This window comes from Rattus norvegicus, chromosome 9 (assembly GCF_036323735.1).
Source record: "Rattus norvegicus strain BN/NHsdMcwi chromosome 9, GRCr8, whole genome shotgun sequence".
Taxonomy (NCBI): Eukaryota; Metazoa; Chordata; class Mammalia; order Rodentia; family Muridae; genus Rattus; species Rattus norvegicus.
Window position 1 is genome coordinate 12,615,061 of NC_086027.1, and position 14,380 is coordinate 12,629,440.

The 14,380-nt window shown below is 42.0% G+C and overlaps 2 protein-coding genes across 2 annotated transcripts in view; both read right to left on the minus strand.

Annotated features, from left to right (window-relative positions):
* The window catches only part of LOC134480490 (uncharacterized), a 447,240-nt gene that overhangs the window by 218,895 nt on the left and 213,965 nt on the right, over nucleotides 1-14,380 (minus strand). The window lies entirely within an intron of this gene.
* On the minus strand, nucleotides 498-14,076 carry LOC134480492 (uncharacterized). The gene is made up of 5 exons (XM_063267994.1): nucleotides 12,559-14,076; nucleotides 11,671-11,830; nucleotides 10,207-10,338; nucleotides 9,354-9,537; nucleotides 498-5,201 (listed from the first exon to the last, which is right to left on the minus strand). Exons 1-5 carry the CDS (start codon nucleotides 12,686-12,688, stop codon nucleotides 5,196-5,198), a joined length of 612 nt encoding a protein of 203 aa, XP_063124064.1. The 5' UTR covers nucleotides 12,689-14,076; the 3' UTR covers nucleotides 498-5,195.

Sequence of the window (14,380 nt, forward strand, 5' to 3'; positions counted from 1 at the left end):
CACACCTCATACATATCTCACACATACCACATGCACTCTCCTGTCATGCACACACAATCTTCACACACACCTCACACATATCTCACACACAGCACATGCACTCTCCTGTCACGCACACACACAGTCTTCACACACACCTCACACATATCTCACACACAGCACATGGACTCTCCTGTCACGCACACACACAGTCTTCACACACACCTCACATTCTCTCCTCACTCATTCTCAAATGCTCTCCTCATGCTCTCTCCCTGGCTCTCACATTTGTTCACAGACTCGCTCCCTCATTAGCTCCGTCATTCACTCTTCACATTCTCTCTCCACTCACTCTTCACATGCTCTTGTCATGCTCTCTCATTCGCTCTCACATTTGTTCTTACATTAGCTCTGTCATTTACTCTCTCATTCACTCCCCCATGCTCTCTCTCATTTAGTCTTCACATGTTCTGTAGCCTTTCTCTTGCCCCAGTCCTTTATTAATAATCCAAAACAGGTAGAAAAAAGAGATTTATAATCATTGCCAAATCAAATGCAAAGAATGACTACATCTCACCAAGAACTAAGAATTACAACTGTACTCCAAAGTTTCAGGCTTGCCCTATACCCAGGCCTGTGGCCAATATAATAATAATAATTGTAAACTTATCATGATTTAAACTTTAAACATTTACTTTTATACTTCAGAGTCCAAAGCTCCGAGATCAGCTAATTGCATTTTCCTGTGACACTCTAATGATAAATGACATGGGCAAAACTGCCAGGCAGTGGCCAGAAAGAATCAAGGTAACCCTTAGCACACTAATTCCACTAGCGTTCTGTTCCTTGCACACAATGACTCTCATAAGGGTTCCAGTAGTTAGACTTAGTTTACTAGTATATTATTTTATATATTCTATACTTCCTTAACCAGTCTATAATATTATGTAAAACTTATTTCCTAACTTCAATAACTTTTTCCTTTCTTAGGGTCCCAATGTTGGCTCTAATTCATTTTCTCTTATTTTCTTCAAGCTGTCTTTGCAAGTAAAACCCTAATCTAGAACAACAATTCTGCAGTTATTACATTTTTTCAAGATGAGAATACACAGTATCCACCTGGGCCACTAGGGCTGTGCTGTGCTGTGCCCCTATGCATCAATTTCCAATTGTCTCAGAATCATAACATCAAGGAACATCTAGTTTCACAGAATTCACCAGAGCAGAAGGAGAAAGAAGTAGAAAAGTCAGATATAATACAATAATTGTGCACACCAAGGCCAACTGATAGGCAGTCACACACAAATGAAATCTATACAGCCGTTGTCCAGGGCTAAGGTTTGGAGAAATGGAAACAACCAGTTTTTACAAAAAGCTACTGCGGGCTACTGAGATGTCTCCATTGTATGTTGTCCCCAGCATTAGCCAGAACTCAGACAACAAAGGGAGGTCAAAAGGATTCAGATTGGAAAGGAAGAAGTCAAAATATCACTGTTGCAGAGGATAGGGTAGTATACATGGGACACCCCAAAAGTTACAACAGAGAACTCCTAAGCCTGATAAACAACTTCAGCAAAGTGGCTGGGTATAAAATTAACTCAAACAAATCAGTAGCCTTCCTCTACACAAAAGATAAACAAGCTGAGAAAGAAATTAGGGAAATGACACCTTTCATAGTAGTCCCAAATCATATAAAAATACCTCAGTGTGACTTTTATCAAACAAGTGAAAGATCTGTGTGACAAGAATTTCATGATCTGAAGAAAGAAATTGAAGAAGATCTCAGAAAATGCAAAGATCTCCCATGTTCATGGCTTGGCAGTATGAAGATAGTAAAAATGGCCATTTTCCCAAAGTGACCTACAGTTGCAATGCACTCTCCATCAAAATTCGATTCCAATTCTTCATAGGGTTAGACAGAACAATTTGCAAATTCATTTGGAATAACAAGTAACGCAGGATAGCTAAAACTATCCTCAACAATAAAAGGACTTCCCTGGGAATCACCATCCCTGAACTCAAGCAGTTTACAGAGCATGGTATGGTATTGGTACAGAGACAGGAAGATAGACCAGTGGAATAGAACTGCCGACCCAGAAATGAACCAGCACACCTATGGGCACTTGATTTTTGACAAAGGAGACAAAAGCATCCAGTGGAAAAAGGATAGCATTTTTAGCAAAGGGTGCTGGTTCAAATGGAGGTCAGCATATGGAGGAGTACAAATCATCGTCTTCTTATTGCCCTGTGTAAAGCTTAAGTCCAGGTGGATCAAGGACCTCTACGTCAAACCAGATCACTCAAACTAATAGAAGCAAAAGCGGGGAAGAATTTTGAACACATGGACACTGGAAAAAATTTCCTGAACAAAACACGAATGGCTTATGCTCTAAGATCAAGAATAGACAAATGGGACCTCATAAAGGTACAAAGCTTCTGTAAGGCAAAGGACACTGTGGTTAGGACAAAACAGCAACCAACAGATTGGGAAAAGACCTTTACTAATCCTACAACTGATAGAGGGCTAATATCCAAAATATACAAGAAATCATGAAGTTGGACTGCAGGGAGACTAATAACCCTATTAAAAATTGCAGTTCAGAGCTAAACAAAGAATTCATAGCTGAGGAATATGGAGTGGCTGAGAAGCACCAAAAGAAATGTTCAACGTCTTTAGTTATGTGGGAAATGCAAATCAAAACAACCCTGAGATTCCACCTCACACCACTCTGAATGGCTAAGATCAAACACTCAGGCTATAGAAGACGCTTGCACAGATGTGAGAAAGAGGAACAATCCTCCATTGTTGGTGAGATTGCAGACTGGTACAACCATTCTGGATATCAGTCTAGAGGTTCCTCAGAAAATTAGACATTGCACTAGCGGAGGACCCAGCTATACCTCTCTTGCACATATACCCAAAAGATGCTCCAACATACAACAGAGCACATGCTCCACCATGTTCATAGCAGCCTTATTTATAATAGTCAGAAAATGAAAAGATCCCAGATGCCCTTCAACAGAGGAATGGAAACAGAAAGTGTGGTACATCTACACAATGGAGTACTACAGAGATATCAAAAACAATGACTTCATGAAATTCATAGGCAAAGAGAATGAACTAAAACATATCATCCTGAATGAGTTAATCCAATCACAGAAACACACACATGGTATGCACTCATTGATAAGTGGATATTAGCCCAAATGCTCAAATTCTCCAAGATTCACAGACCAAATGAAACTCAGGAAGGATGACCAAAATACTGATTCTTCACTCCTTCCTTTAAAGGAGAAGAAGAATCCCTATTGAAGGGATAGGGATGCAAAGTTTAAAACAGAGCCTAGAGGAATGTCCATTCAGAGTCTACCCCACATGTGGTCTATACATATATAGCCTTCAAACTAGATAAGGTGGATGAAGCTAAGAAGTGCAGGCTGATAGGAACTGGATATAGATGTCTCCTGAGAGGCACAGCCAGATCATGTCAAATACAGCGGTGAATGCTAGAAGCAAACCATTGAACTGAGAACCGGACCTCATTTGGAGGAATTACAGAAAGATTGAAAGAGCTGAAGGGACTTGCAAACCCATAAGAACAACCATGCCTGCCAAGCAGAGTTCCAAGAGACTAAACCACTACCCAATCACTATACAGGAACTGTGCCATGGCTCCATCTGCATGTGTATCAGAGGATGGTCTTCTTGGGCACAAATGGAATGAGCAGCCCTTGGTCCTGCCTAGGCTGGGAAAGTGGATGGCTGGTGAAGGGAATACTTTTATAGCAGAGGTGGAGGGCGATGGTATTCGGACTTATTTCTGGAAAACAAGGAAGGAATAACATTTGAATTCGAAATGAGAAATATCCAACTAAAAATCAACAACAGCAAAATGGTATTTTGAGCTTCGAATCAAAAAAAGCCACAGTCAGGAAACAGAGAATTGTATGCCTATGGTTTTCTTCAAATATGCTCGGGGCCCAGGTAGGTTCTGGGCCTAGGCTGAACCAAGCAGGTTCCTGACACTGACTGCTCCTCTATTCCTGTTTCAAGAGGCACCATGCAGATTAATATTGGACCAGAGATGTGGGAAGAGCTGGTCAGAAGTGGCTTTCTTTCCTGTGGTCTCAGGATTATCTGCATTCCAGGGTCTTCAGCAAAACTCTCATCGACAGAGTATAATTTAGAGGTAACTATATAGTTAACAGCAAGCTTACACAGTGGGTAATGTATGCATGATGAATTTGAAATTCAGAGCTGGAAACACAGTGCACAGTGACTGTATAAATGCCTGTGAATCTCAGTCTGACTGGGAAGTGATTTGATGCCCAGTCCCCATGAGAATGCAGAGATCCATCCCTCCCTGATAGCTGTGGGACTTCAGATGTTGACACTAATGATCAATAAAGAAGGTTCTTAAGAGTGAAGAGTTTGAGATTACTACTTTATTGACCAGAATACATCCAATTTACTTGATAGTAACCAGATGCAGGTAGTCAATATATACAGTGTATATCCTTATCAAAATAGAAAAGCAAATGAAGAAAACAACAACAACAGATAAATAATAAATCTTCAAATGAATAGAAGGAAAACCAAATAACCAAAACAATTAAAAATTAACCAAACTTTAAATAGAAGAATTGCGCTAAGTATTCTTTTGCTGCTCCTTTTGCAGAATAGACTTATAGCCTGTGGCTTGCCTTGGAGACATAGTAGACAAGCAGTTAGTGATGGTAACAATCTTTTCGAGAGGAGTGGAAGTAGGTCTGTTTTGTTGGAGTGGGGGTATTAAGGAAAAAGCCTACCAATACTGAGTATAAATGATATTACAGACTTTGTCACAAAGTCTTTCCAATGTTGTGAACTGATCTCCATGAAACTCTTCTGGATGACCCATCAGGACAAGTACAAATTTACCCGTGCACAGTCTTTCTGGATGACCTGCAGCTCTTGATTGATGTGCATCAGCACTTCTCTGAGTCCCTAAAAAAGTACACACTTGTTGGAGAGGCTGAGGTGAAAGTACAGCCTATTCAATCCAAAGAAGTTAAACTAAAGGAGGAAAATGCAGTCCACAATTGCTATGGACACTACAGATGAGACGCAATAGTGGTGTATTTGCTGTGCGCACTTAGTTCTCCTCCTGTAGCTCTTCTCTCCAAGGGAGATCTTGTCCTGGTCTGTGTCATGTTCGAGTTTCTGCTGGAGAATTTCAGACCTAGCAGAGCAAGGGAATAAAGATTTATTGAGTGGTTGTCAATTCAGCTCTCCCTCTTACATCAGCTCTATTCAGTTGGACAATCCAGCATGACCTGTCAGCTGAGGTCAGTCCCTGCATCCCCAAGTGACATAGAGTACCTGCGCTTGGATTTATATCTCAGCTTTTAACACTGCTAGAATTTGAACTGTGGACTATGCACTGTGCTGGGATTAAGAGAAAAATGAGCATTTTTCCCCACTGGTCCAGGTATATGACATTGAATAATAACATTGTAGCTATGTCTGAATCTGAGTTCAAGAGAGGTATGAGCAAACTAGAATACCATGTGGATTCCTTCTGGAGAACATGCCCAGAATTGAGGTGAAATTTCTGATTATGTTAGCACTGAAGGAACCCGTCTAGTTTCCATTTGTAACCACTGTATCTGCAAATACACAGAGAAGCCATCTCACTTCAAATTCATGCTCACCGCACAGATCCTGTAATCACTGAGAATGTGCTCCATGCAAATCTTCCCAGCGTACACGTGGACATTAGAGGTGATTTTCATGTAGAAACACACCAGCACCCCTGCAAGTCTATGGCTAGTGTAAGGCAATTTGTTAGAGGACAGAATGGAAAATGTCCTCAGATCTTTCCGGAGAGATCACAGGAAGAAAGGAGTAGAACATAGCAAGAAATGCAGAGGATCATATATATTGTTTCATGGGCAAAATTCACATGAAGTGTACCAGAACAATACTCTGAGTAGCTCCTTAGCTGCCTGAGGCTGAAATCCAGGTGGGGTGGTCATCCACCCAAAAAGGGTATTTATATAGGGAAGGATATTCAAATGGCTTCTTCCAGCCTATGTTCCTACCTGAACATTAATGCTTAATGTAAAGATTCCCCAGGATTCGCTGGAGGCATAAAAACAAATGTTGAGTGGGATATGTACATAGTGGCCAGAGCCTATAGACAGCTCAGTCAGTGATGTGCTGTCCTCCCATAAACCGTCATAGACTCAGGGTTCTTTCCCCATTAACAATCTGGCTTAGCAAGTCCCAAAGGCTGTGTAGAGCTGTCTTGTTGCTCAGCAAAGGATCATATATTGGTGGTGGACTAGACTCTTGTTCTTGTTCACTCTTTCAGACTTTCCCCAAAGTGTGCAACTTCTTCTAATCGGAGCTGTCTTTACCATAGCCTGAGTGACTTCATGCCCAAAGCTAGAATCATAGGAAATCTCCATAACCAGGATCCAAATCAACAAATTTTCTCCCCGTAATGTGATTGTTCCACAGATAATTTGAATAAGTAAGTAAAAGCTTGCATGGATTATCTCACACTGAATCAGAATCTATGGAAGGGCTCCATCGTATGGTACACTTTTACTCCTTGGCTGATGGACGTCTGGATAGATTCTCCTTCAAGGTTACTCTGGGACCACAACAACATTGATGCTCCCTAGTTTCAATGGCAATACCTACTCCTTGTTGTGGAATCACTGTGTTAACTAAAACTTCTGTTCCACTTTCTGAACATGGCTTCTCATAGGGCTACCTGTTCTTACACTGTCAGACCCATTTGAAGCTCATCATTTCTCCTAACCCATTGAGGCTGAAATTAACTGAGAGAAAATGATGTTGATCGATAGCAGTTGCAGAATGCTACACAGATAACATAGAGGAGCGCTTTGGATTATCTGTGCACCTAAAGGGGTTCCTGAAACTGCCCTGTTCTTGCACCACAGCATAGCTATGGGACTGTTTCTGGATGACGATACAATTCCAAGCAACTCAAATTCTCAATGAATAAAATCCAAGCCAAACTCCTAGGGGAAGTTGTAGTGTGCCAAGGTAGCTCGAAAGAAATGGTAGCAGGCAATGTGGAAAGCAACCTTGGAGAAGACACAGTGAGTGACATAACCTTCCAGTGGGCTTTCACAATTCACAAAGAACAGAGAAGCAACATAAACTCATGGATTTTATAGAGAAGCCTTGCCCTTACCTCCCAGTACTCCATTCCTTTGATGTGCTCCAAAGGATTTCAATGCAGATCAGTAGTTTTGCCCCTAATCACTTGAAAATCTAACTTTACAGGTGTTTTTGTGTCCTCTTTTTGGGGGTTGCATTTCTAAAGGATTGTAGTGTCCTGTTTCTACACCATAACAAAAAGGGACCTGCAAGCTCTAGGCCTGTACCATTTGTTACCCCTGTTAAACACGACTCACTTGAACATATTTCCACTCCTCCCCCAGACTTCACAAGATAATTCTGTTCTGAAATTTTTGGAAATAGAATAAATTAGTAATTTAAGTGTCCTTTTGCTGTACAGAGCTAGATGGAGATGCCAAATGACTGGGCAGCTCTATTTCATGTTCCATGGATGTAAAGTGATCGCTTAGAGTACTTTTCTCATGAAACTTGGAAATAGAGGGAAACACACGTTCACTACTGCAAACACACACACACACACACACACACACACACATATACCCACACACACACCACACACACACACACACAAACACACACACAAACACAGACACAGAGATACACACTTGCATGCACAAATGAAAACTTTGCTCTTATGCAGCACATTTCCTGTTGAGTGAGGAATTAGTGGGAACAATGCTGTGTACAAGTCTCTTAGACACAAGCAAGATGTGCTGCCCTGGCCTGTACTCATTTCCACTTCAGGAAACCTTTCTATGCAGATACTTGCTGGTCCGACAAGTAAGTTACATGTTCTGCACTGATAGCCTAAACAACACAACATCAAATCCCCAAGAGAGAGATTTCTAGGAAAAGACTCCATCAAGCTCTATGCTGACTCATCATAGGCCCCTTACTAAAGCTACCCTGTTTCCTTCATAGAAGACTTTGGAAGCATCAGAGAAGACAGTGACTCACGGTCAGTTACCAGGAACATTTGATCAAATTAGAGTTCCTGTAATATTAAAACAACCTCAATGTCAGTCAGAAAAAGGCTAACTAAATAACATAGAGTGAATTTTCTGAAATGCAGCACTGTGTACAATATTGAGAGGGAATCTATCCTGAAAGAATGCAGTGCCCATGATATAGTCAGCAAAGCAATGTCAGCAGAGGGTTGCACTCTAGGTTTCCATGCAATATCATGGGGAAGCCAATAAGACAATCCAGAATCTTCCCGGGGGATAATTCTGTTCAGGTAAAGTGAAGAAATCTAATCCTTATTTTTAAAATAGGTGAATGGTTTAAGAATGTGTTGAGACAAATAAGAGAGGGGGCTCATCTTGGAACTGGACGAATGATGCAAAGACTGCTGGCCAGCACAAAACAGGAAGCTTCATGTTTGTTGAGAGACCTAGGCTTAAAGGACTAAGTTAGATAATGACTGGACAAAACTGCATGTCAAGAACTGGCCTCCCCGCATGCTCCCTAAGATGCAGGTCAGCACAGCAATGCACCTTTCTTGGTGAGAATTGGGGGTACATATGGATAACTTTGTTCTTGAAGCCTCAAGTCTCTCATGCCAGCCCTCAGCCTTTGAGAAACCTTTTCCACATCCTTGCTCTTCTAACCAGCTTCAGGTTGTAAGGCCCAGTTATGAACTCTCCAGGAGCACTCAAATAAGACAGGACTGACATGCTGATACACAGGCTCTGTAGTTACCCAAGATCTAAGAAGCATGAAGTCACCATCTTCATATACAGGGACATGAGGGGAGGAAGAACAAAAGCCACCACAAATGACAATGAGAACCATTTCTTTGGCATTTCCACCAGGCTCTCCTCCTTGAAAACTACTTACTTCCTGAGTCTCACACCATCCCTGTAAAGAAAATGGGCTCTGGGCTTTTGCTTCATCCCTCAAAGCCCTGCTCTAGTCTAAAGAGGGGCTCCCACATAGCACCCTCCATACATAATGGCATGTAGTGCTCTGCTGTGTGATCAACTTATCTCCCTTAATGAAGTGCAGATTCTCGAAGAGCAGGAGCATTTGCTTTCCAAACATGCAGTTTCTTGAAAAGGGGCTATCTCCACAGAAAGCTTTGTAAACCATCACATGAATGAACACTTGGATGAGACCTAGGTCAGGACATGGATCAGTCAATAGACAGTTACATTGGTTTGTCTATGGTTATGGTAAGACCTGAGGACAACCTGACCCTGAGCCCTAACCCTACCTGCTGTGGCTTGGCTCCGGGGTCACAGATGTTCATTCCGGCCTCTTCACAGAGCCTCTTTGCCTCCACAGAGGATGCTGGCAGTTCAGTCTGCTCCACCAGCAGTTCTCTCTTCTCATTCAGCAAAATCTGTATATTGTTCTTCAATTGAGTTTGTTCACGCAGGAGGTGGTATTGCCTGATGCTGAACCACAAACAAAAAATGGTAAATCCCAGGCAGCTTCTATTTGCCTGTCACTCCTGCAAGTCCAATCATCCCTTCAAGGGTCCTCATCCTCAGAAATCCCCAGAATAGAGCCACACTATACAAGTTAGCACCAATTAGAGGAGGTCAAATCCAGAATCCACATTCCACATGAATCAAAGTACTTCTGAAAATCCTGACACTAAGACAGTTTATATAAATCAAGGAAGAAGAGATGGTCCATAAGGGAGCTCGTATGTCCATGGTATGGTGAAAACATCTTCACGTTGTGGGGAAAGCCCCTCTGAGGGGTAGTTGAAGACCCAATAGCTATAGATTCTTTCCATGTGTTTCTCATGGATCACAGATCTTTAAATCTCCTGTCAGAGTCCTAGAGATTCAGAGTTGATTGATATTCCCATCATGGTGCAAACCTTTTCTATCTAGAGGAACTTTAACTGGGAAAATAACAATTGGAGTGTCTTCTACACCCTTCTCATGTAGGACAATTGAGTCCAAGAGCTACAAATCTAAGACCCTTGCCAGGAGGCAGCCTTCTTGTTAAGAGTCAGACACTACAGAACCAGAGCCCTGACTTTGGTTCAAAGTCATACAGGACAGAAGCATTCCCTGCCTAGTGCTGGGTTCTCATCTCTGTCTGCGACTCACCGGTAGGAACTGTTCACTTGTATGAGCTCCTTGTACCTCTCCATGGCATCACTTATTGAGTTGGTCATCATTTGCATAGCCATCATTCTCATCTCATGTTCAGATTGAAGGACTGGCAATTCGACATGCAGCCTGGGTTAGGTCATGGCCAAAGGAACAAATAATGTTTTGAACTCACGATTTCAGAATTAGGTGAAATGTAAACAAAAATATATAATAAAAAATTTAAAATTCAAGGAATGGTGGAAGGGAAGAAAATGGCAAACTCAAAAACCAGACCAAAACCCAACAGTGAGACTCAATCCACAGAAAATATTTCTGTGTAAATAAGCAAACATTTGTTTTGAAATAAGGACTCCTTGGAATCCTGAGAGATATGGTTCTGCAAAGACTCACCATATAGGAGGGGGCAGAGCCTGAGAGCTGCCTGTTTGGGAATAACAACTGTCAAGACCACAGTGACCATTTCTAGGTCACAATAAACAATCCCTGGATAGTTAAAAAAATAAAAAAACTAAAGATCAAAGCAGGTGAAACAAATTAGGTGAAATCAGAGTGTTCTCTCGATTACTTAAACTCAGTATGTACCACATACTTGCTCCTTCAAAGTATTTGTACTGGTTAAGTTTTTTATCCTGGGCACAGGAGAACAGAGCCACGGTACCAGTTGGAGGGACCTGACCGTTAAGAGCTGGCCAGGTGAGCATGATGGAATTGACTAGTTCAGGAAGAAGATTCCTCCAGTCTGTGCCACAGCTTTGGGCCCAAGAGAAAGCTGTGATGACATTTCTCTTGTTTTGAAAGCAGGTATACTCAATCCTTTGTTTCTATCATTACATGAATTCCCAGAGGGCATAAATAAGTTTGACCAGGAAGAGGATTTATAGCACCTCCTCCCCTCGGGAGAGTCCTGGGTGCCACCAAGGTATACAGAAGGAGCAAAGTGCTCTGTTGATCAGTGTGGGCCTCCACGTACTCATCACTATCATGACCTGCAAAGTGTTGATCAAACAAATCCTCAGACCCAATCAAAGGTCCCAGACGTCCTGATCCAGAGTAAACCACCAACAAATACTGCCACATATATACACACCAACCCATATCCAAACACATTTAGAATGCCAACTACATCCATGGAGGTGCCATAGAATCAGTGTATAGAGAACAAAATCAGAGGAAAGAGTGATGACGTGCAGGCATTTCATTCACACACACAGTTGCAGCAAGTGTGACAAGGTCCTTCTAGCTGTTGACAGAACCAATGCTAATCCAAGAGGCTCAGGGTCAAGTACAAAAGTGGTTGACCCTAAACAAACAGCACCTAGCTCATCTCACAAGCAAATGCCTGCCAAATCTCCTTAAAATCCAGGATGAGAGGTGAAACTCTCTCGTGCTATGAGGAAATCTTGAGGTAGCAGAGAGAGAGCGCAAGACAGTGAACAGGTTACTGGGCATAATGACTACCTGTGGTCCCACTCATCATAGATATAAAGATCCAGGATTTGATAAAGTTCATCCCTCTCGAATTGACACTTCTGGATTTCAAATTTGAGTTCCTCCAGTTCCTTTAGACACTCCTCTTGCTTACTGATGACATTTTGGGATGATGCCTTCCTACCAAAACCTGTAGACAGATAAACCTAAGTGAATTTGCATATTAATGGCCCGTGGGCAGAAAAGATCATTCTGAATCCGAAAAGGAGGTTGAGAAGGGGAAATGGTAGAGACTGGGTGAATCCCTAAAAGAGCAGAAAAGCTTTCTTAAAGGTTGATTCTTAAGCTATGTCCCTCTTCCCAACCTCTAATGCCATAGACGTGCCACACTCACTATTACACAACCCGCGGCACTGAAAGTTATAATCTGACTGAGACATAAACATCTGCGACATTGTTATCTCATATCAGATGTGGTGCAGATAATCCTGGAGTTCATAATGACTTCATAATGCTTACCACCATCAAGCTCTAACCAAGTGTGGTCCAGCCCAAAGTGTCTGAGAACTCAATTCATGACTAGGGGTGCATCCTTCCTTGTTCTCGCCATCAGACACTTATATAACCTACAGTTATCTAGAGGATGAAGTGCTTCAACTCTCAATCATGGATGGTCACATTGTTAATCTCACAGTGCCTCCTCCTGCCATTCGTTGACACTCACAGTTAAAAAGCTTCAAGAAAAGACACTGAAGTCTTACAACTTTATGGCTTTCTCTCAAATTAAAGATCAGGAACTCCTGACTCTTGGTTTGCCTTTGAAAAATCCCAAGGCTCCTGCTTGTAAGGCCTAGTCTTAGAAGGCACATCTCAAACCTACCTCCTTAAGGATGCTCCCCAACTCTGCCCACGACTCACCAAGGCTTCCCCAGAATGATTTCCTCCTTCCTGTTTTACTAGAGAGGGGGTCAGCTTCCCTCTGACCTGGTGCGGTCTCACCTTGATCAACACTTTCCTTCCGAAATAGCCTGAGCAGCTGGCAAAACATGCCTGCTTGTGAACGCAAAGGGAACTGAAGTAATATCCCAAAGGCAGTTGGTGTCACCACAACACTGGTGACATCACAGAAGATTCTAGGGATCTCTTAGATACAATAGAGTGTCCAGTGAACGGCTTACTGGTGATGTCACTGGAAAATTCTATGGCCTACCTACTAACCAGCTCTCCCCACACTGATGAATTTCTGTGGGGACCCTTTCCTCCAGTCTCCCATGTGTCACTGGGAATACCATTTGGCAACCTCTATTTCAAAGCTAGATATGTCTCTCTGCTTCATTAGAAGGCAACAATGCTTTTGCTGGGGAGGGTTGCTTACAACCCTGAATTGGAGAACAGATTTTTCTTAGCACCCAAATCTCTAGGGACCAAGGAGGAGGGAGATTTTTCTTAAAAGTAAATCAACTACTTGAGACAATGCATGTGACACACATTTCCATTCCTAAGCTTTTCCTTTTTTCTGGAGGCCAATATATTTCTTCTATACCTCTGAGTGTATAAAACCTGGAAATATTTGCTTACTGTGCAGTCCTTGAAAGCTGACATTGTTTCCATTTACATATCCATGTATTTCACAAAATCAATGGTCTATAATCCTATTTTTTGCATAAAAACTCCTTTTCCTTAGGAACATAGGGATCAACTACAGGGCATATATAAAATAATAAATTTCTGTCTGTTTTATATAATATGTACGACATCCTCCCTTTCTCAAGTATAACAAGACAATTAAACTGGACATCAGTGAGCAAATGTCAACCAGGACCTTGTGTTACTACATTGTAACTATATAGCCTTCACTTCTCCAATATCATTCTTCGTGAATAGACAAGTCTAGGCATGAGAATATTGGGGACTACACCATGATCTTTTACTTGTAGCAAACATAAGAATCAGGAGGATGGGAAGGGAGTGGAATGGCCTGAGTTCAGGTTGAACCTCAATTTTAATGCGTCCATACGTTCAGGAGGGAGTCTATTTGGCATTGTGATATATGGATTCTGTCTTCTTATCATAGGTGTTATAATAATTCAACATGAATGTGTGCTATAATGCCACCCCACCTCAGAGATGTAAGAGTGAAAATCATGTCTGACCTTTCTGGGAAGAGCTCTGCCTTTTACTACCATCTGGAGTTATACAACATCACTATACAAAGCTCAGAAGAGAGGGGTGCAGATGTGCGGGCCTTAGAAGTTGAGGATCTTTTCTTCTGATTAAGCCACTTGTTTTTCCTATGTAATTTTTCCCTTGCTCTTTTACTAATGGTGGCAGACTTCTTTCCTGGCCTGAGGTAACCTGGAGTCCAATCTTTTGGATTACTGAACCTTCTATTTTTGAGATGACAGTCCCACCAAGGGTCCTACTGCATACAGAAGGTATGAATAAGTCTCAGGGGCTGGAGTAAGTTAAAAAACGTCTGTGACAACAAAGAACTGATTAAGAAAACAAGAGCCCAGCTGCTCATCAAGATCACAGTTGTATGATAGTAAGAAAATGTGAATAGGGCATCAGGTGAAAAGATAAATTAATTAGGAGGTCATAGGCCTAGAAGGGGTAGCCTTTGCTCTCAGTGGAGCTGCCATTCTTTCTGCCATTCCTCGCCCTCTGACACAGGACCAGAGACTTACCCAAACAACTGGCTGGCCTTGCCAAAGACTTGGCAGGGCTTCTCCCTGTAGAG